The sequence below is a fragment of the Pseudophryne corroboree genome, chromosome 1 (genome assembly GCF_028390025.1).
Source record: "Pseudophryne corroboree isolate aPseCor3 chromosome 1, aPseCor3.hap2, whole genome shotgun sequence".
Lineage (NCBI taxonomy): Eukaryota > Metazoa > Chordata > Amphibia > Anura > Myobatrachidae > Pseudophryne > Pseudophryne corroboree.
Window position 1 is genome coordinate 768,420,596 of NC_086444.1, and position 24,287 is coordinate 768,444,882.

At 42.5% G+C, this 24,287-nt stretch overlaps 1 protein-coding gene across 5 annotated transcripts in view; it reads left to right on the top strand.

The window, feature by feature from the left end:
• Positions 1-24,287, top strand: part of PDLIM5 (PDZ and LIM domain 5) — a 386,619-nt gene that overhangs the window by 207,166 nt on the left and 155,166 nt on the right. For 2 of the 5 annotated variants that reach the window (XM_063917416.1, XM_063917425.1), the window contains exons 6-7: positions 18,054-18,226; positions 20,355-20,391. In XM_063917416.1, coding sequence (XP_063773486.1) covers positions 18,054-18,226; positions 20,355-20,391 — 210 coding nt within the window. Of the gene's footprint in view, positions 1-3,442; positions 3,460-13,768; positions 13,787-18,053; positions 18,227-20,354; positions 20,392-20,849; positions 21,052-24,287 lie in introns of those variants that run through there. The other 3 variants (XM_063917454.1, XM_063917436.1, XM_063917445.1) reach the window with 3 other exon arrangements.

A 24,287-nucleotide genomic window follows, 5' to 3' on the forward strand; every position in this document is an offset into this window, starting at 1 on the left:
CAATTAATACAATATTATTAATAACTTTGTGTATTAAACACAGTTTGTGTACATTAAGCTATCAAAAAACAAAGGTTTCACTATCTCACTCAAAAAAGTCCGTATTTCGGAATATTCCGTATTTCGGAATATTTGGATATGGGATACTCAACCTGTAATAGTAACTGGTATTGCAGTTACAAAAATATAATGCAGCTTTTTTTTTTTAAAAAAAAAATCTTTCTTTTCACATACATTTTTCATTTTTTGGTAACCACCCAATGTTAACAAAAATGTATCCAGATTATTTGAAACTCCATTTTCCCATAAAATCTGAATCAATTAATTTTCTAGCTTTTCAGCCCAAGCAGCCAATTGTTTATTAATTTCCTTTAATTCCAGGGAATAGAAATGCATAACCCTTTCTATGCCATAGATAAGCATTTATGTCCGTACAAGTCCAATACTTAGGGGAGGCCGTTCACATGAATACTTTATTTCATTGCACTCTCCCCCTTACTTTTCTCCATACATGCTTACATGCAGTGACCTAAGCGGGGAAGTCTGCCATCCTGCCTGCGGCGTTGCATGGTAAACAGTAAAAAGTTCATAATAAAAAAGTTATAATAAAAAGGTAATATGTTAGAAAAGAAAATAGTAGTAGTAAAAAGACGAACAAACATGTTTTATGTATAATACCTGCCACCAATTAGACATGTGACCAGTGCTTAAAATGGTCCTAGAGAGGTGGTGTAAAGGTGCATACACACTAGGCGTTTTTGCCCAGCGTGTATGCACAGCGATTATGGCTGACATCGCTGGGCTAAAAATCACTCAGTGCATACACACTGAGCGCTTTTCCCCCCTGCCCAGCGATGTCAGTGGGGGTGAGCGGCTTTCCATAGCCGGATGCTATGGAAAGCCACTCACCCTGCCGTTCATCTACTGGTAATACCAGCAGATGAACGGCGACCGCCGGCGATGAAGTGGGAGCGCTCATCGCCGGGGCATAAACACTGGGCGGTTTCGAGCTGAAAGCAGCTCAAAACACTAAAAGTGAGCTGCTTTCAACTCAAAATCGCCCAGTGTGTATGGGCCTTTACTCACGGCGCTTAGTAAAGGGACTGCAAAAAGGCTGCTGCTGTAGGGAAGGAGCCGGACGCCCACTGGTAACACAATCTCAGCGGGCACCCGGCATTTCCCTATGGCTCCGGACTGACATCTGGTTAGGTGAGCCGGAGGAGGCAGAACTGCGTTCCGTCTCCAAATGGTACTGACGGAATGTAGTTCTGCCCCATTCAGGCTCACTTTAACCCCTGCATGTGACAGTAGGAATCATCACTGATCCATCCAGAAACACTGAGTGAAGCTTAACCCACTTTCATGTAAACGCCAAGGTCCACCTAATGTTACTGTTTGTCGAAGTTTAGGACAGGTCAGAGTTATCTGTAAAGTTGTCTTTTTTTTTTTTTTTAAATGCTTGAGTTCTTTGCTTACACTATTCTTGCAACTATATAAAAATAATTATTTCACACCTTACAAAAAAAAGCCTATATAAATTTCCGGTAGGATTTAATGGAGTCCGAGATCGCCGGAGGTGCGGTATGCCGGCCGATCGCGGACGTTTTTTTTAAAGCGGTAAATCGTATGCAAGGCAAAATCATGCCTTGTAAGTGATTGCCCCTTTAGAAAAAAACATACGATATCTGCTGGCATCCCACACCTCCGGCGATCTCTGACTCCATTAAATCCCGCCGTTGGTGTCTTAGACCAAACAATTTGTTAGTACCAATAAAACTGATTAAAAAAATGCCAACATGGGTGGGCCCTCATGAGGTGCAATATAGGTAGGGAACGTATTTAGCAAAAGGTGTAGCCTTGTTCAAGTATCTAGGCAAGCTTTACTTTAGCATTGCAGTAAATAAGCTCTCAATTGAATCTGGCCCTTCTACTACTTGCTGGGAGTATCGCTGGTGATTATTATTTTTTTCATTACATTGTGGGGAAACTAGATTTCCTATAGCAGCTTTCTGGTATGGATCTGCAGATCTACATGGGAAAGATCTACAGTCATTAGGTCGACCACTAATGGTCGACATACAATAGGTCAACAGGGTCAAAAGGTCAACACATGAAAAGGTCGACATGATGAAAGTCGACACACAAAAAGGTAGCTAACTTTTTTTTTTTGCTGTTGTTTTCGCCATCAAAGCACGTGGAAGCCCAATTACTGTATAGCATCCCCCTTGCATGGCTCACTTTTCTCACCATGCTATTCCCAGCCATGGTCCACGTGGATGGTAAAGTATGAAAAAGTTGACTAAAATGCTAAAAGAAAAACCAAAAAGCTGTGTCGACCATTTGACCCTTTCAACCTTTTGTTTAGGTCGACCATAAGCACTGACGTCTTTTTACATGTTAACCATGTTAACATTTTGTCTGTGTCGACCATTAATGGTCGACCTAATGACTGTCTATCTTTCCATGGTCGACCTAGACCAGATACCCAGCAGTCGTTCTCTACGTTATCACCACAGGTAATGAATAGAGCAGTTAACCTTTTCATTGTTGGTTCATTGAAAGGATCGCTGTAGTTACAGCCTGAAAGAGCAGTGAGTTCTGACTATATATGGTATCACTCTGTACAGTGACCTGTAAGGATATATTTCAAGCAATAACAATATTTAATTTCACAAATTATTAATTTTTAGAAGAATTACATAGATAAAGTACACTGAATCTGTTTCTGTCCCGTGTCTGGCATTACAGAGAGCAAACCAAGTGAATGTAAGTGAGCTTTGGCTGTAAGCTGCACACAGGTCAGACATTCTGAGCCCAGCTTCACAGTAGGACATCAGTTTCTGAAAGCCAGTTGGAACCTAAACTTTCTGGCTCGTGAGGAACTTTCTTATAAGTTCTTACATTTCAGTCTAACATCTTTTTATAGTCTATCCATACTGCACTGGCAACGCTCACCCCATTCTACCTCCATCCCATGTATTACAGCTCATGTTTAAATAAAACATACTCTATAGACATTAACATGAGGGGTTTGTGTGTGTTATTTCTTTCTTTTTATGTGGGTTTGAAATATTTCCACAGAAGGTAAAACTCTGCAAATCCTGCTGATAATGCTAAAGTGAGCATTTAAGAAGACCTGTATCAAGCTTTACAGAGAGATAAAGTTGAGAAGTTGCCCAGAGCAACCGATTATCCATTAACGGTCATTTATCGGTAAGTCTTCGAAATGACAGAAGCGGATTAGTTACTATGGGTAACTAGTCTACTTTATCTCTCTCAAAGTCTTAATACATCTCCACTATAGTGAGTTCCCTATTTTTCTTTTATTCCTGAGGAACACTGCCTGAGTGTCATTAACAGCATTTGAAACCATTCTGTCATTATGCACTTTTGTTGCGTCAGACCTACTATAATTTTGTTTTTTTTATTTTTTTTCATACAGGTAGCATCAGTGGCGAAGTTAGTATACATTTATACAGCCTCGTAAACTTGCGTGATAACTGCATGTTTGAAGCATGTTCTTGAGCGCTGGAAGTTTTATGAAGTTGTAGCTAGTATAAGTTGGTGTTTCATGGAAGGAACAAGCCAAATGTAACACACTTGTAGTGTTGTAACCTTTGGAAGTTGTCAGAAAATCCAGAAAAAAGCACATAGGGGTATATGCAATTGCCGGCGAATCGCGGCAATTTTTCGCCCGTTTTTTAATTCGACACAATTCGACCGTCGAATTCCGGCAAGTGGGTGCCGGAATTCAACATATTCAATAAAAAACGGATTCGACAGTCCCGCTGTCGAAAAACGGCCGATTTGACGGATTTTGATTAGATTTTTAAAAAACGGGGAAAAACCCGAAAAAAATTGCGTGGGGTCCCCCCTCCAAAGCATAACCAGCCTCGGGCTCTTCGAGCCGGTCCTGGTTCTAAAAATCCGGGGGAAAAACTGACAGGGGATCCCCCGTATTTTTAAAACCAGCACCGGGCTCTGCGCCTGGTGCTGGTGCAAAAAATACGGGGGACAAAAAGAGTAGGGGTCCCCCGTATTTTTTACACCAGCATCGGGCTCCACTAGCTGGGTAGATAATGCCACAGCCGGGGGTCACTTTTATACAGCGCCCTGCGGCCGTGGCATTAAATACGCAACTAGTCACCCCTGGCCGGGGTACCCTGGAGGAGTGGGGACCCCTTCAATCAAGGGGTCTTCCCCCTCCAGCCACCCAAGGGCCAGGGGTGAAGCCGGAGGCTGTCCCCCCATCCAAGGGCTGCGGATGGGGGGCTGATAGCCTTTTGAAAAAATGAAAGAATATTGTTTTTTCCAGTAGTACTACAAGTCCCAGCAAGCCTCCCCCGCAAGCTGGTACTTGGAGAACCACAAGTACCAGCATGCGGGAGAAATATGGGCCCGCTGGTACCTGTAGTTCTACTGGAAAAAAAATACCCAAATAAAAACAGGAGACACACACCGTGAAAGTAACTTTATTTCACACCTGCCGACACACACACATACTTACCTATGTTGACCCGCCGACTGGCACGTCTCCAATGTCTCCGACGATCCGGGGAACCTGTGAATAAAATTATACTCACCTAATCCAGTGTCCAGATTATAATCCACGTACTTGGCAAAAAAAAAAAACGAACACCCGGACCAGGCGGACTGAAAGGGGTCCCATGTTTACACATGGGACCCCTTTCCCCGAATGCAGAGACCCCCGTGACTCCTGTCACAGAAAGGTCTCTTCAGCCAATCAGGAAGCGCCACTTCGTGGCACTCACCTGATTGGCTCTGCGCGTCTAAGCTCAGACGCGCATTGCACAGCTCCCTCCATTACTTTCAATGGTGGGAACTTTGCGGTCAGCGGTGACCGCGGAGTAACCCCACCGCTGACCGCAAAGTTCCCACCATTGAAACTAATGGAGGGAGCTGTGCGATGCGCTGTCTGCCAGCTCAGACGCGCATACAGCAATCAGGAGAGTGCCACGAAGTGGCGCTTCCTTATTGGCTGAAGGGACCCTCTGTGACAGCAGTCACGGGGGGGTCTCTGCATTCGGGGAAAGGGGTCCCATGTGTAAACATGGGACCCCTTTCAGTCCGCCTGGTCCGGTTGTTCGTTTTTTTTTTTTTGCCAAGTACGTGGATTATAATAAAAGACCACAGGACACTGGATCAGGTGAGTATAATTTTATTTTCAGGTACACCGTGGATTCTACTTGGACAAGTGGACAGAGGTCGGCGTGTGAACATAGGTAAGTATGTGTGTGTCGACATGTGTGAAATAAAGTTTTACTCTCACGGCGTGCGTGTCCTGTTTTTATTTGGGTATTTTTTTTCCAGTAGAACTACAGGTACCAGCGGGCCAATTTTTCTCCCGCATGCTGGTACTTGTGGTTCTCCAAGTACCAGCTTGCGGGGGAGGCTTGCTGGGACTTGTAGTACTACTGGAAAAAACAATATTCTTTAAATTTTCTCAAGGCTATCAGCCCCCCATCCGCAGCCCTTGGATGGGGGGGACAGCCTCGGGCTTCACCCCTGGCCCTTGGGTGGCTGGGGGGGGGACCCCTTGATTGAAGGGGTCCCCACTCCCCCAGGGTACCCCGGCCAGGGGTGACTAGTTGCGTATTTAATGCCACGGCCGCAGGGCGCTGTATAAAAGTGACCCCCGGCTGTGGCATTATCTACCCAGCTAGTGGAGCCCGATGCTGGTGTTAAAAATACGGGGGACTCCTACGCTTTTTGTCCCCCATATTTTTTGCACCAGCACGAGGCGCAGAGCCCGGTGCTGGTTTTAAAAATACGGGGGATCCCATGTCAGTTTTTTCCCCGGATTATTAGAACCAGGACCGGCTCGAAGAGCCCGAGGCTAGTTATGCTTAGGAGGGGGACCCCACGCATTTTTTTTTCTTGTTTTTACCATTCCATTAAAAAATAATAATAATAATAATAATAATAATATTTTTAAAAATATATAAATAATACTTGTGCCTCCAAAATAGACAAACCAAGTACCTAATCCCTTCTAATATAAATAGATATGCTATTACCAATTAAAAAAACACAAAAAAACATGTTTTTAAATTTTTTTTATTAGATTCCGCCAGCAAAGTGTGGCGGATTGAAAATTACGAATTTACTGTCTAAAAGCACTGTTGTCGAATTTACAATCTTCAATTGAATATACTTTTGTCGAATTGCCGCATTTGTACCATTGCAGAAATGTCGAATTTGACAAATGTCGAATTTCAAAAAGTCGAATTTTGAAAGTCCGTTTTTTTGACGAAAAGTACTGAATTGCATTGTCGAATTTTTTGTTTTTGGCGAAAATGTCCCGTTTTTCGACATTTTTGGGAATTCGACCGCAATTGCATATACCCCATAGAGATCATACCTTGATTCCTTATGAATATGAATATATGTGTATGTGTGTGTGTGTATATGTGTGTGTGTGTGTGTGTGTGTGTGTGTATATATATATATATATATATATATATATATATATATATATATATATATATATATATATATAATTCTTTTTTCTCTTTTTTGCATGTTTTGGCTTATTTCTTCTGTTTCTGCAGATGAATGTTTTTTTGAGCTGAAAACATAATATTGTGAAGTAGAAAAGTTTAACAAATAAATTTAAAGTAGCAGGCTCTTAAGTCTGAGTTACTAGCAATGTGCGCCTTCCTCTTGCATGCAGCCATTTTTTTCCCGTGGCTTCTCTGACCTTAGTTGTGGCCAAAATACATGACTATGGTGGGGATTTCATAGGAGACATAGGTCTTGTCGTTCCAGTTCACATGCCAATTTGTCCTCAGTCACTATTTAAAAGTTATAAACTAAATTTGTTTGTCAGTTCATTATTTAAGTATAGTTTAAAAAATTAAAATCGGTTGCTGTAAAATTGTAAAGCATTTGGTGATAGTTTCAGAAAAAAGAAGATTATCTATTCTAATTTTATTTGGTTTCTAGTACGGTTTCTCTGAAGCGGTTCATAATTAGTAGTGTATGTACCATAATTTATCTGTAGTTTTCTTTATTTCAGAACAGTAGGTCTTATTAAGATTTGATATGATAAGGGATGAATTCTTAAAAAATCAAACAAAAAAAACAAAACAAAAAACATTTAATTGTTTTTCTGAAATATTCAGAGAGTTAAACAAAATTAGTTTGGTGCATTTTGCTAGATTAATACTTTTTAGTAATTACAGTACGCCCATGTCCTAAATATGTTGTATTATTTGCTTTTCTCCTCTTTTCTCTCCTGGATGTCTATGGGGTATATGCAATTGCGGTCGAATTCCCGAAAATGTCGAAAAACTGGACATTTTCGCCCCAAAAAATAGTAATTCGACAATGCAATTCAGTACTTTCCGTCAAAAAAACGACTTTCCAAATTCGACTTTTTGAAATTCGACATTTGTCAAATTCGACATTTCTGCAATGGTACAAATGCAGCAATTCGCCAAAAGTATATTCAATTGAAGTTTGGAAATTCGACAACAGTGCTTTTAGACAATAAATTCGTCATTTTCAATCCGCCACACTTTGGTGGCGGAATCTAATAAAAAAATTTTAAAAACATGATTTTTTTGGTGTTTTTTTTATTGGTCATAGCATATCTATTTATATTAGAAGGGATTAGGTACTTGGTTTGTCTATTTTGGAGGCACAAGTATTATTTATATATTTTTAAAAATATATTTTTTTTATTATTATTTTTTTTTAAATGGAATGGTAAAAATCATAAAAAAAATTGCGTGGGGTCCCCCCTCCTAAGCATAACCAGCCTCGGGCTCTTCGAGGCGGTCCTGGTTCTAAAAATCCGGGGGGGGGGGGGAAATGACAGGGGATCCCCCGTATTTTTAAAACCAGCACCGGGCTCTGCGCCTGGTGCTGGTGCAAAAAATACGGGGGACAAAAAGAGTAGGGGTCCCCCGTATTTTTTACACCAGCATCGGGCTCCACTAGCTGGACAGATAATGCCACAGCCGGGGGGGTCACTTTTATACAGCGCCCTGCGGCCGTGGCATTAAATATCCAACTAGTCACCCCTGGCCGGGGTACCCTGGGGGAGTGGGGACCCCTTCAATCAAGGGGTCCCCCCCCAGCCACCCAAGGGCCAGGGGTGAAGCCAGAGGCTGTCCCCCCCATCCAAGGGATGCTGATGGGGGGCTGATAGCCTTGAGAAAATTGAAAGAATATTGTTTTTTCCAGTAGTACTACAAGTCCCAGCAAGCCTCCCCCGCAAGCTGGTACTTGGAAATCCACAAGTACCAGCATGCGGGAGAAAAACGGGCCCGCTGGTACCTGTAGTTCTACTGGAAAAAAATACCCAAATAAAAACAGGACACGCACACCGTGAGAGTAAAACTTTATTTCACACATGTCGACACACACATACTTACCTATGTTCACACGCCGGCCTCTGTCCACTTGTCCAAGTAGAATCCACGTGTACCTGTGAATAAAATTATACTCACCTGATCCAGTGTCCAGATTATAATCCACGTACTTGGCAAAAAAAAAAAACGAACACCCGGACCAAACGGACTGAAAGGGGTCCCGACACCCCCCCCGTGACTGCTGTCACAGAAAGGTCCCTTCAGCCAATCAGCGAGCGCAACGTCCTGGCACTCTGCTGATTGGCTATGCGCGTCTGAGCTGTCAGACAGCGCATCGCAAAGCCTCTCCATTATATTCAATGGTGGGAACTTTGCGGTCAGCGGTGAGGTCACCCGCGGTCAGCGGCTGACCGCAGGTAACCCCACCGCTGACCGCAAAGTTCCCACCATTGAAACTAATGGAGTTAGATGTGCGATGCGCTGTCTGCCAGCAGATGCGCATCCAGCCAATCAGGAGAGTGCCACGAAGTAGCGCTTCCTGATTGGCTTAAGAGACCTTTCTGTGACAGCAGTCACGGGGGGGTCTCTGCATTCGGGGAAAGGGGTCCCATGTGTATACATGGGACCCCTTTCAGTCCGTTTGGTCCGGGTATTCGTTTTGTTGTTTTGCCAAGTACGAGGATTATTTTCAAAGATCCGGACACTGGATTGAGGTGAGTATAATTTTATTCACAGGTACACGTGGATTCTACTTGGACAAGTGGACAGAGGTCGGCGTGTGAACATAGGTAAATATGTGTGTGTGTCGACATGTGTGAAATAAAGTTTTACTCTCACGGTGTGCGTGTCCTGTTTTTATTTGGGTATTTTTTTCCAGTAGAACTACAGGTACCAGCGGGCCCGTTTTTCTCCCGCACGCTGGTACTTGTGGTTCTCCAAGTACCAGCTTGCGGGGGAGGCTTGCTGGGACTTGTAGTACTACTGGAAAAAACAATATTCTTTCAATTTTCTCAAGGCTATCAGCCCCCCATCCGCAGCCCTTGGATGGGGGGGACAGCCTCGGGCTTCACCCCTGGCCCTTGGGTGGCTGGGGGGGACCCCTTGATTGAAGGGGTCCCCACTCCCCCAGGGTACCCCAGCCAGGGGTGACTAGTTGGATATTTAATGCCACGGCCGCAGGGCGCTGTATAAAAGTGACCCCCGGCTGTGGCATTATCTGTCCAGCTAGTGGAGCCCGATGCTGGTGTTAAAAATACGGGGGACCCCTACTCTTTTTGTCCCCCATATTTTTTGCACAAGCACCAGGCGCAGAGCCCGGTGCTGGTTTTAAAAATATGGGGGATCCCCTGTCATTTTTCCCCGCGGATTTTTAGAACCAGGACCGGCTCGAAGAGCCCGAGGCTGGTTATGCTTTGGAGGGGGGACCCCACGCAATTTTTTTTCAGGTTTTTTCCGTTTTTTTAAAAATCGGATCAAAATCCGTCAAATCGGCCGTTTTTCGACAGCGGGACTGTCAAATCCGTTTTTTATTGAATATGTTGAATTCCGGCACCCACTTGCCGGAATTCGACGGTCGAATTGTGTCGAATTAAAAAACGGGCGAAAAATTGCCGCGATTCGCCGGTAATTGCATATACCCCTATGAATATTTTAAAGGCTAAATCCACATACAACTAAAAATGACTTTTTGCGGGTGGGTTTGTAACTAGAATGAATTTGAAAATGATGATACATACAGTACCTTCTATTCTTCGAATCTAACATGAAATAGGTGCTCACATGTCTTTGATTCCCACTACTCCAAACAAGATTCACCAAGACTATGGGGTATATGCAATTCACGGCGAATCGCGGCAATTTTTCGCCGTTTTTTAATTCGACTTAATTCGACAGGTGAATTCCGGAAGGTGGCTTCCGGAATTCACCATATTCAATGAAAAACGGATTCGCCAGAATCGCGGGCGAAAATCGGCCGATTTGGCGGATTTTGCCGCGATTTTAAAAAACGGGAAAAACCCGGAAAAAAAATGGCGTGGGGTCCCCCCTCCAAAGCATAACCAGCCTCGGGCTCTTCGAGCTGGTCCTGGTTCTAAAAATGCAGGGGAAAAATTGGGCAGGGATCCCCCGTATTTTTAAAACCAGCACCGGGCTCTGCGCCTGGTGCTGGTGCCAAAAATACGGGGGACAAAAAGAGTAGGGGTCCCCCGTATTTTTAAAACCAGCACCGGGCTCTGCGCCTGGTGCTGGTGCCAAAAATACGGGGGACAAAAAGAGTAGGGGTCCCCCGTATTTTTAACACCAGCATCGGGCTCCACTAGCTGGACAGATAATGCCACAGCCGGGGGTCACTTTTATGCCGTGCCCTGCGGCCGTGGCATTAAATATCCAACTAGTCACCCCTGGCCGGGGTACCCTGGGGGAGTGGGGACCCCTACAATCAAGGGTCCCCCCCCAGCCACCCAAGGGCCAGGGGTGAAGCCCGAGGCTGTCCCCCCCCCCCCCCCATCCAATGGGCTGCGGATGGGGGGGCTGATAGCCTTTTGTGATAATAAAAAGATATTGTTTTTTCCAGTAGTACTACAAGTCCCAGCAAGCCTCCCCCGCAAGCTGGTACTCGGAGAACCACAAGTACCAGCATGCGGGAGAAAAACGGGCCCGCTGGTACCTGTAGTACTACTGGTAAAAAATACCCAAATAAAAACAGTACACACACACCTTGATAGTAAAACTTTATTACACACTACCGACACACACATACTTACCTATGTTGACACGCCGACTGCCACGGTCTCCGACGATCCGAGGTACCTGTGAAAAAATTATACTCACCTTCCAGCGTCCAGAGGTACATCCAGGTCCAGAGATAATCCACGTACTTGGCAAAACAAAAAAACGAACACCGATCCATACCGGACTAAGAAAGGGGTCCCATGCTTTCACATCAGACCCCTTTCTCCCGAATCCCGGGACATCACGTGACTCCTGTCACTGAAGTCCCTTCAGCCAATCAGAAAGCGCTACTTCCGTGGCGCTCACCTGATTGGCTGTGCGCTGTCTGTGCTGTGACAGCGCATCGCAAAGCCGCTCCATTACTTTCAATGGTGGGAACTTTGCGGGTAGCGGTGGGGTTAACCCGCGGTCAGCCGCTGACCGGCGGGTGACCTCCCCGCTAGCCGCTAAGTTCCCACCATTGAATATAATGGACTGGGCTGTGCGATGCGCTGTCTGCTCAGACGCGCAGAGCCAATCAGGTGAGCGCAACGAAGTTGTGCTTCCTGATTGGCTATAGAGACCTTTCTGTGACAGCTGTCACTGACAGGTCTCTCTGCATTCTGGGATAGGGGTCTCATGTGTCAGCATGGGACCCCTTTCAGTCCGTTTGGTCGGGTATTTGCGTTTTGTTTTTTTCTACAAGTACGTGGATTTATCTCTGGACCATGGCTGAGGTGAGTATATTGATCTTTTATTTTCAGGTACCCCTGGATTCTACATGGAGAAGAGGACCGATGTCGGCGTGTGAACATAGGTAAGTATGTGTGTGTCGACGTATGAAATAAAGTTTTACTTTCACGGTGTGTGTGTCCTGTTTTTATTTGGGTATTTTTTTTCCAGTAGTACTACAGGTACCAGCGGGCCCGCTTTTCTCCCGCATGCTGGTACTTGTGGTTCTCCAAGTACCAGCTTGCGGGGGAGGCTTGCTGGGACTTGTAGTACTACTGGAAAAAACAATATTCTTTTCATGATCACAAAAGGCTATCAGCCCCCCCATCCGCAGCCCATTGGATGGGGGGGACAGCCTCGGGCTTGATTGAAGGGGTCCCCACTCCCCCAGGGTACCCCGGCCAGGGGTGACTAGTTGGATATTTAATGCCACGGCCGCAGGGCACGGCATAAAAGTGACCCCCGGCTGTGGTATTATCTGTCCAGCTAGTGGAGCCCGATGCTGGTGTTAAAAATACGGGGGACCCCTACGCTTTTTGTCCCCCGTATTTTTGGCACCAGCACCAGGCGCAGAGCCCGGTGCTGGTTTTAAAAATACGGGGGATCCCCTGTCAATTTTTCCCCCGCATTTTTAGAACCAGGACCAGCTCGAAGAGCCCGAGGCTGGTTATGCTTTGGAGGGGGGACCCCACGCCATTTTTTTTTAGGATTTTACCGTTCCAGCAATAAAAAAATAATTATAATATTTTAAAAAATATATAAATAATATTTGTGCCTCCAAAAAAAAAAAAAAAAAGTACCTAATCCCTTCTAATATAAATAGATCTGCTATTCCCAAAAAAAAAACACAAAAAAAAACATGTTTAAAAATTTTTTATTTGTTTTCACCCTCCAAAGTGTGGCGGATTGAAAATGACGAATTTGCAGGCTAAAAGCACTGCTGTCGAATTTCCAAACTTGAATTGAATATGCTTTGGTCGAATTGCAGCACTTGTATCATTGCAGAAAAGTCGAATTTGCAAAAATTCGAATTTCAAAAAGTCGAATTTTGAAAGTCCGTTTTTTGGTCGGAAAGCACTGAATTGCATAGGCAAATTTTTTTTTGGGTCGAAAATGACCCGAAATTCGACAATTTCGGGAATTCGACCGCAATTGCATATACCCCTATTAGTCTTGTGGGAACTAAACTTTTTTTATTGCTTAATATAATTCTGTAAAGTCAAACCAAAATACATTGCTATATACTTAGTTGAAAGAAAAACTTTTGTTTGCTTTTGAGGACTTGGCATCATCTGCTGGCTGAATGTTATTAAACATGAATGTTCAGCTTAATTATTTGTTTTTTTTAATGTATTTTCTTAACCAGGTTATCTGTACGACAGGTTAATTTTACAATGACTTAGTTGAAAATTCTACAGAAAAGATTAAACCATTCAATATTCCATCCAACGTAAATGGTTAATTATATACTAACTGCTAACAAGCGGAGGATGTGGTGTGTTTTTTCAAATGCTGTGTCTCTATGTATGTTTTAATTATATAAGTAACAGTAACCTCAAAGGGGTGTACACATACATTTTAACAGATGAACATTCATATCTTGGACAGTAATTGAACTGCAACATGCAGATTTTTCCAACGTTACAGTTCACTGCTGATTAAACGTTTTTGTTTTTTTTTCTTACCATTTTCTACATCAGAGACACTAAGTAGCCCCAAAAAGATAACAATCCATGAAAATATGGAGACAAGGATACAAAATTCCTACAGTACACTTACAAAAAAAAAACAAAAAACTTTTTTTATTTATTTTTGTTGTTGTTTTTGTTTTGTTTCTTAATTAAGTAGCTTTTTTCAGGAGGTGTCATACACGTGTCTCTTTATACTGTATGTTTTTAGGCTTTGAATATAAACCTATTTTTGGGGAGCATTTTCATATTTCTTTTCTTTTCTTTGTTCTTTTCGTCAACTTCACGACTGTTTTAAAGGAAAATTCCACCAAAACGGTATGAAAAATACAAATATATAAAGATATTTGTAGTGTTTGCGGATATTGTAGCGCATGGGTATATAACCTATAGCAAATTAGTCACAGCAAACTAGTCACATCTGCGATGAGACTGAGCGTCTTGCTCAGCCTCATCACAAGTGTGTCAGGTTTGCTGCGACTAGCGTGCACAGACAGCGATCATGAGTGTGACTATTCTCACCCGGTCACGTGTCGCCACCGCCAGGCTGGGCATTTATTTCTGTTATTTCTGTTGTACAGATTCACAATTCCTTGTTGTACATTAATATACCTAGGACCTTATTTAGCATGAGTAGCAGATTCTGCTACTGCTATCACTCGAGTGCTAGGGGCCGCCCAGCACAGGGCAAGGCCCCCCAGCATGCTAATGGCAGTCAATTGCGATTGCATGCCTGAATAAGGGAAGCCGCTCCTGCCGGTGCAGCCTGCCTGCAAAGGCAGTCAGGTCGCCACCATTTTCTTTTTTGCAGACTGAAGTCATGTGACCGCCCTGAAAACGGCCTGGACCCACCCCCATTTTTCCCGCACTGCCCCCGCAACATTGCGTCTGTCAATCAGGCAGAGACATTCACATTACTGAGATGCAGTCGCATCTCCCTACCTGCGCACGCATCGTGCGGGCACCGCACGTGCGCATTACCCTTGAAATGGGGAAATGTGACTGTTTCTCAGTAGTGTATGCTACTAAATAAGGCCCCTGGTTTGTAGATGGAAAAGGAAATTACTTTATAATTTCGCATTGAACAATGAATGGGTCATGAAACTGATTTGAACTCGATCTGGGTCCAGACCAGTTCACACAGGTCTGCTGTTAATGCAGCTTCAGCCTCAGAAACTGAAGAAAAACTAGAATGAATGTTTTCTTATGGGTTTAGTAGGTTTATTATAACTATTGCATTTTACATTTTACAATACAGCATAACTTATTTCTTGCGTGTTAACATGTACTATTTGTACAATGGATTGTAATGGTAAAAATGCATTACTAAAGCTCACATTCGTTTTCTTGCGTCTTCTCCAATTTTCCAGTTCATGTATGTGAACGAGCCCTATAGGTTAAAAACACTTGTTTTAGACACTTGTATTGTAGGGAAAACTTAATTAGTGTAAGTGACTGCCATCTAGTGGCTGCAGTACATCATAGCCCATTTATTACATTTGAGTTGGAACATATATGTGCATGTATGTATATATGTACAGATGTGTCCGCCCTTGTTGATGCTACAGTCATGTTAACCAGGGGTAAGGGAACTTTTTTACCTTTTACCCCAAAATACATTTAGATACGCTGACGTTACCCCATTGATTTGAAAGGATGAAAATAATTTATTATTGTGCATACTGTATATACTGTTTATCTCAGTCTATACGGCATTTCTGAGATACTGTGTGTGTGTGTATGTATGTATGTGTATATATATATATATATATATATATGTATATGTGTGTATATGAATGAGATAGATATATATATATATATATATATATGTGTAATGAATGGGTCTGATCCTGCGGAACTCCGTCGGCGGTCAGCCACAGAACACTTCAAGTTCTGTGTGTGGGTTGATGGGCCACGGGTGGGAGGACAGGACACCGCAGGATGGGCGGGTGTGAGGAAGCGCGGTGGGACATCAGCACGTCACACCGCTACCAGGAACACAGCACAGGGCGGCCAGGAGCACAGTGCAGGGCGGGCAGGAGGAAGCGCGGTGTGACGTCACATCGCGAGCCGGCCGGTGCTGGACGGGGCTGTGTCTCGGCAGCGCAACAGTCCATTACCCCCAGGAATTTCATTTTTACTCCATTTGGGGTAATTTTACCCCTGTTCCCTGACGACTGTGTTAAACTGTCCTTCTATTCGCGCCTGGTCCTGATCGCATTTACTAACGGCAAACATCTTTTCATGAATATTTTTCCCTGAAAATGCATCTTATTATCATTGATATATGAATAAGACTCACAAGCAGACTATGCTGATTAAAATGAGTATCTGTATATGAAACGGCAGCCGTGGCTTTTATCCACACCAAGTTTTGTTGTGTTCTGTATACAGCTGGCCACACGCAATATACAAGTGTGCAAGAAATGGATGTAGGCCAACTTGTACTCTGTATGTAGTCTGTTACATGCAGACTAGTTGATGGTGGATCTCTGCTTCAGTTGTCAATTCTCCCAATGTATTTTTAGGATGCTTGATTGCATTAAAGTATGCTAAAAGCCTAAATGTAGACTGGTACAGTAGTTGTATAAATAACAATGCTCCGATATTCTGTTGTGTGATATATTTGCTGTCCTCTCATCATGAGTCCTAATGTGTGCCATGAAAGCACACTGCGCTGTTACCCACATCCAGAGGGGCTGGTTTCATAATTGCTGTCAAGTTGGTCACTGTTACACTCTACCATAACAACATATGGATATTCAACCTTATGCCAAGTAGCACTCTTGGTTAAATAGCCATCATCATTATCACAACGCACTGGCACAAGCCCTGTATGGAGATGCATGTACAGTACTGTAACTTGGAATCACCAGTATATATCTGCTCTTTGGGGGTAATTCCAAGTTGATCGCAAGCAGGAATTTTTTAGCAGTTGGGCAAAACCATATGCACTGCAGGGGGGGCAGATATAACATTTGCAGAGAGAGTTAGATTTGGGCGGGTTATTTTGTTTCTGTGCAAGGTAAATACTGGCTGCTTTATTTTTACACTGCAATTTAGATTACAGATTGAATTTACCACACCCAAATCTATCTCTAGTGTTCACTCTAGGACTGAAAAGGGGCAGGGCGCCGGACTCCGGGGGCGCATGTGCGCGCGAAACGGGGGCGCGGCCACGCAAATTAGGGGGCGTGGTCACCCCTACGTCATTTTAGGGGGCGGTGCGGCCCACAGACGCTACTATAGAGAGCGTCTGTGGCCGGTGACGTCACTGTTGGGGGCGTGCCCAGCACCTCCGTCGGTGCTGGGCTTCCCCCAGCCCTCTCCCAATGCGTGAATGGATGCCGCGCGCATGCGCACGGCATCTATACACGCCGGGAGGGCAGGAAGCGGGCGGCTGTTCTAGCAGGGCGCCGCAAAAGGGGCAGGGCGGGTTTTGCCTGCTAAAAAACGGGCAGGGCGCGGCGCCCTGCTAAAACAGCCTAGAGTGAACACTAATCTCTCTCTGCACATGTTATATCTGCCTCCCCTGCAGTGCACATGGTTTTGCCCAACTGCTAAAAAATTTCCTGCTGCGATCAACTTGGAATTACCCCCCTTGTTACAGAACTTGTACAGTACTAAAAATCTCAAGATCTGTCCTCAGACGTGCGTGCAACTTTAAATCCGACCCATAGACTGACGGTTTGTTTGTTTTTTAGCATACCTTGGCCTCCCACTCAGGTGGAATATTAGGAACCACGTTATATCACATCAGACTATGGACGGGATTATGGCGATTGTTAGTTTGTTTTTCTTCCCCTTTTTTTCTTTTTATATTCCTTAGTGTCCAGTATTTGTGGTACTTAGCTCTATTCTAGGGTACTGCTAATTCAGGTGAAAAATATGGAAAAAAGACGCCACACCATTAGGAGCGGCTAACAAGCGCCATACATCTTGTGCCGTCTGACCTATTGAGGATAAGGGTCTAAATATATTAAAGGTAGATTTGAATCAATTTAAAATCGATTTAAATCAATGTTGTCTTCAGGGATTAAAATGCTCCTATACTAACAGACCATTTTGAATGTTAGTAAATATGCGCGCTTGACCCTGGAACACATCGATTTAGATCTATTTAAATTCAGCCTTTAGTAAATTTACTCCTAGATGTTTGAGTACACCTCTGTATCGTGGGAAATAGTTTGTAGAGTAGTGGTTTATTAACTGGTAAATATCTTCACTCTTACCAGACATTCGTAGCATTTAACGGTTTATTTGTGAATGTATTATCATAATAGATTGACATTCTTGTATTTCCAGTTTTAAAGGCCCTTGATCAGTTATTTTGCTTGTTTAACTATTTTCATATGATGATGAAATGTAATTCTATTTATTAGGCCAGCTATTTTATGGTTTTACTGGAGTGTAACAAATGATAGTACTTTTACTTGAATCCTGTTGTATTAGTCCTACAGTACAAAGGTATTTGTGTAGGATTACTATATAACAATATAACTGGTTATATTATATTTAACAGTCAAATACTGTATAGGGATTAATGTTCCTGTTTGTCATTTTTTTTTTTTTTTATTATATCCAGCCCTCCTCGAAAACACATTGTGGACACCGAAATAGATTTCCACCACGTTCCTGCTTTCAGTGATGCCAGCAAGAAGCGTCTGATAGACAACACTGAAGACTGGCATCCCCGCACTGGTACCACCCAGTCACGTTCTTTCCGCATCCTTGCTCAGATGACTGGCACTGAGCACAGTAAGTAATTCCACTCTTTTATTCTTTCATTTTTCAAACCAAATTGATACCATCTAGTTTTAGAACTTTTGCTTTCTGCATATAGATGTCTAGTTATTCTGGGAATCTAGGTAACAAAAGCAACCCTCTGATATCCTCTGTGACAGCTCAGGTACTGTCTATGACTCTAGTACACATTAGTGATAAAAGAAAAACAGCCAGGGAAACAGAATTTGACAAATTTAAGATTGTCTTTTTATTTTATTTTTAATTTTATTTTTTTTCTGTGACCATGTGTATTTGACCTTTTGTTTTTCTGAAGTAGCACTGTGATTGTAACAGCTGTATACTTCTACTTGTGGTCCTATTTGAAACAGCTTAGCCAAATCTCTTATTGCATACAGATGTGTCCTCATGCATCATTGCTGCTGCCCCTCTCAGCCCACAAGGTCCTTTGAGAATCTGCTGGCAAAATGTATCTAATGTTGGGTACACACTGGCCGATATATCAGCTATTCAATTGCACGACCAATGTGACGTGGGCGCGTCAGAGGACGTGTACCCCCGATATATCTGTGAACTATATTGTTCAGACATATTGCGTCATCCCTGCAGTGCAGCCGATATATCTGCAGACTGCTCGTACACTTGCTGCAGAGGCCACCGGTGACTGACAGCACAACTGGGTGGACACATGTAAATGCCATTGGGCCGACGATCGGTAAGTGTATATGTACTTTCTAACCATCTGATCGGATGGCTGATCTGTCTGCCTAGTTTATACACCGGTAGACTGTGCTGATTAATTTAATGTGTTGTATACCTCTGTGCAACTGTGAATCTGTACGTGTTCCGTTGTGCTCCATATACAGGGCCAGTCACACAAAATATACAAGTGCTGCGTATCAAATTAATCGGCACAGTCTTCTGGTGCGTCCTTCTCAATGCTACTAAGATGTATTTTCAGCAAAAAAATACGCCCGACGCTTGGAAAGTTGTACGGGACTATGCGGTTCACTTGCGACAAGCATCTCACACTGTGTGACAAATTGAGGCTAGATGTAGGAGGACACATCTGTATTGTAATTATGCTGCTTCACGTTTTTATATTCTACCCTGTGCCCCTGGTCAAACATGCAAACTCTGACTTTTTCTCTAGAATATTTGGTGAAAGAGGTGATAGCTGTAATTGAATATTTCCATGAGGGTAATCTGTTCATTAAAAAACAACAATTAGTCAAAAGGAGTGGCTGTATGTGCTCTGCGCTTCCAGGTCAAGGAATTCCCGCTTCCCTTCTGTCTGTGAGGGTGATGTCCCAAAACAGCCGCACTGAGATGCAAAGTGCTCCTGACCGTATCTTGTGCCAGTTATAGGCCGCTGGCATCTGTGCTTTCATGCCTGCTGTGCCCCATCTCCAAGGAATAAAAGCCAGCAATTAACAAATAACATTTTAAAACAAATAGCACAGCAGTTTAATTCAAGTAAGCCAAAGGCCAAAACCTGATAAACTAATTTATATAAATCATTCTATCACATTAAGCCCAACCTCATTGGCCCTTGATCTCAGACTGCCCAGTAACCCAATAATAAACTCCTCCCAACAACAAACCTGGCATCACTAAGAATACAAACCTAGGTATTATTGCCTTCTGACTTTACAGCCCTCCGTTAATATTTTTCCAAACACTATATGGTGCGATGTAGCACACTGTAAAATGCTGTAAAACCTCCTAAAACTGCTGCTTTTGGAGGTTTACCACAGTGCATATGGCTCACCATGTGTACACGGAATATCACTGAGATATCTGCTGCGGAATCTCAGCACAGCAGTCCCCATAGTATGCTGTGGAGCTGTGATGTGGAAACGTATGGGCTACTTCTCACAAAAACTCCCTGCTGCTTGTGTATTAGAGACTCCAGGTTCATAAACCTGGAATTCTCTTCCTAGCCAGGTCAGCTCTGTATCGGAAGAGCTGTACCAGCAGGTATTCATTCATTCATTCATTCATTCATTCATTCATTCATTCATTCAGCATTAAAAAACATCTGGAAGAATTGTGATACAGTACATGATGCGTCCTGCCCTGAATGTGTTCTTTACATCTTAAAAGTTTGCATCTTATGTTAAAAATGTTTTTTTCATTGCAGTGACTGAACCAGAGCCTGAAAATGTGAAAAAGAACCAGTAAGTTTAATTTCCAGTATTTTTTACTTTTTCAGCATTGAAACTATAGATGTCTCTGTGCCTCCCTTGTGTGTTGTCTAACATGTTCATAAATGTTAGAGGGCTTCTTTCCTTGCTGTATGGTATTGCTAGTAGCTTACCCATTTCAGAAGTAGCATGTTTGTGTGGGTTTTTCTTTTTGTTTTTTTTCTGTAACTATCCCTTAATACTTGGCAGCAAATCTTCAGGCCAATGTAGTCATTAGGCTTCTGATCCTATTGGCTTGTCAGTGATAGTGTTGTGCCTATTATTTTGTGTTGTATGTTTATTTTTGCATCTTACGTGCAAATCTGTGGTTGTGTTCCGCTAATAGGGAAACGTTTGCATGTTAAATTGCAAAGGCTTGTGTGAGTTCTTATCTGTTGCAGTTTTTTCCTTTTCTTATTTCCTGTCTTTTTCTATCCTTTCTCTCTCTGTAGGGAAAAGGTTCCTGTGCAAATCATTAGTCCAAAATATACAAAATTACGTGACTGGCACCACGGTGTTTCAGCCAGGGTTCTAAATGTGCAGTGATTCTTGACTTCTTACAGATGTTTAACTCTTTGTCTAATCTCTTTATTCTTAATCTTTGCTCTGCTTTACATTTCAAAGCTGTATTTCAAGATAAATATTTTTAAGGTTTTTTTGGTTTGGTTTTGTTTTTCAACTTGCTACATGAAGTCCTCAGTCAGCATCTTAGCCTTTATAGAGTTTCTTAGAGAGCGAGACCTGTGTTACAAATACAAGAAACCCAGAAATAGAATAGAATAATACATTACAGTACAGGTTGAGTCTCCCATATCCAGTATTCTGAATACATAAATATTTTGAAAACTAAAGTTTTCTGAGTACGCGCCACATCATTGTGACATCATGCTGCAGCACAGACCGAGGGGAGGCTGGTAACACAGTAGCACGTCAAACACTGCTTAATCAGCGAGAATGATAAGCTCACAGGATATCAGCAGCGCTTATCACAGCCACATCCTCTGGGAAGAGCAGTCTGCACCCTCCCATGTGTATCTACCCACCCCCAGTCTCCTGTGTCACCTAGCCAATGGGAGCTTGTTGATACAAGAGTCTGGGGGGCAGGCAGATACACCAGGGAGGCTGCTAATTAATGCACAACATAAAAATAATCAGCGACCCAAAATGCTTCAAGCATTTTGGATATAGCAGACTCGACTTGAAATTAATTGATTAAGGAATAAATTGTAATAATACATTTGCAGAAAATATTTACATAGCAGCTGTTTGTTAAATAATTAGTAGATATATTAGTAAATATATTAATGGCAGACACAGAAGGGTCAGTTCATTTAGGGATGAGGGAGGCGAGTTGCCGCTTCAATGGCGTATAAATGCCAGCAACGGCAGCAGAAATCAACCCCTGCATAGGGGGCTGCAAACCAAAATCCCTGAATCCGCAGTACTAGAAGTGCAACATATACCGCACTGAATTGTGGGGGCGAGGACATTGGACCTTATTCAGTAAGGATTGTAAAATTTGGTGATTCGCAATCTGGTCGATTATCAAATGACTGTGCATGCACAGTGTTTGTATTGCGCTCGCATGAGCAAAAATAGCGTCAGAAATTGCATACAGATCGTGATCGCAATGCAGCCGCTGTTTGACTGACAGGAAGCCGGCGTTTATGGCGGGAAACCTGCCGTTTTCTGGGTGTGTCAGAAAAAACGCAGGTGTGCCCAGGCGTTTTTAAGGAGGGTATCTGTCATCAGCGATGACCATCTGCAGCCTCGTGTGTCGCAAGAATTGTGGACGACCTTGCCTGGTGCAGATAGGAAAAATCTTCGATGTTCCGGTAATTGAGTATGGTTTTGCGATCAGACGGCATATTGCATAGCATTTGCAATTTCGGCGTTTTTTTTCTCTATTTCTGGGTGGCAACTATTTGATCGCAGCAACTGCTTTTAGCAGATATTGCAATCCTTCCTGAATAAGGTCCATTGTACACAATTGGATTGACCCCAGAGAATGGGATGGTTTATATAAACAAACGTGATGTTATATTATGGAAAAGCTACGTCAATCGAATGTTTAATCTGAGATAATGATAAAATGGTTCTCCATTTCAGTCTGGGTTAGTGGTTAGGATTTAATTCATGAAGGTTGATTTGAAAAGTGAATTAAAACACTGTGACACTGCTGCAATGGAAATGGCAATAGTTTGGTGGATTTCATGAAATTGCATTAGTGCCCATGGGAAAATGGTAAACCGGTAAAAATATTTTATCTTAAGGATGAAATATCCTTAAGATATTTTGGGTTTATTTGGCCTTTTTTAGTCACACAAATCCATAAATGTGGCATAGTAGACATCAGTACTTTTTGTAACCCATTAGTGATATTTGAGATGTATGTTTTCATTTATTACAGTAAGTCACTTTTGTTAAGGAATTGAACAGAAATGGCATGAGCCTTTATTTCTGCACAAAATGTTAACAATACAAGTATGGAAATAACAAAATATGGTGTGAAAATCTGCTTTTGTTTTTAGGAAATACATAGTTCTGCAAACACGCTTGTTATATTTGTACATATTTTCAACACTATAAATACTTGTTCAAGCTTTGATTTGTGAAGTTTATACTTTACATTTATTTAAAAACAAATCTGGTGCTATTAAATTACTTTGATAATTTCCAAAGCTAGAGGTTGTATTTCTTTTTAAATTGTGCTTTATAAAATAAAAAATCCACTTTTGATTAGCTTTTCTTCAACAAGTAGCTTATAGGTGTTCTTGATGTAATATACTGTATTATAGAATGCATTTTTGTTGCTTTGGAGTTTGAAATAAAATATATCTCATGGTTTCATATGTGTACATTTTTTATTTTTAAACCATTTTTACCCATGATTGTTAAAATATTAGAGCTGAATAATATTTATAGGACTCTACTATATGAGTCTGGAGTTACTCTGGCTAACATATCAGACAGCAGTAGCACCTTATGTTCTGTTCTATCCAGTGTCTCACTTCAGTCCACTGATCCGCTGTCCATGGCAATAGTAAATGGCAGGACAGCAGTCACCTCTGTGAATAGCACTGGACATCTCTCTCCTTTTCATATTCTTTGGGTGCCCTCTGTGCAGAGACATCTGCCATATTTTGAATATGCATGTTTTACATAAAATATAATATAAATGATATTTGAGTTAGAATTGAAAGTCCGATAAAAAAAATCTTGTTTCTGCATTGAGGTTCTACATATGCAATTATTATATACCAAGAGTCCTTGTTTTTCAATTAAAATGTATGCTATAAATATTAACTATATTGGATATATTTTTTGAATGACTATTGTAATATCTTACAGAAAATCTGATTCATACAGTTTGTTGTTACTGCATGCAGGGCAAATACTGGCTGTTTTGGCATGTAGCCCAGAAATGCTGGTCAGATTTGTTCTTACACTGCAATTTAGATTTCAGTTTAGGCACGCTCCTCTCACATCTAAATCTCTCTGCGTATTTGAAACCTGCCCCACTTGCACTGCAGCATGGTTTTACCAAGGTGCACAGTAACGTCATACTTGCCTACTCTCCCAGAATGTCCGTCAGGCTCCCGAAAATCGTGTGGCTTTCCCGGTCACCCGGAAGAGTGGACAAGTCTCTCATAGCTGCCCACCCACGGCCACCCACTTCACTCGGTACAGGCAACCAATGACACTTTCATGTTGACCCACCCTTTGCTTCACAATACCTGTAATTGCATCATTAATGGGGAGGGGCCATGATGACACAATTGTCACCACGCCCCACAGCACCGCCCATTTCTGATTAACTCGCATCATTTCCTACTGTTAATTTGCTCTCTAGTTACACCTAACAAGGAAGGTATTTGATTTATAGTGTT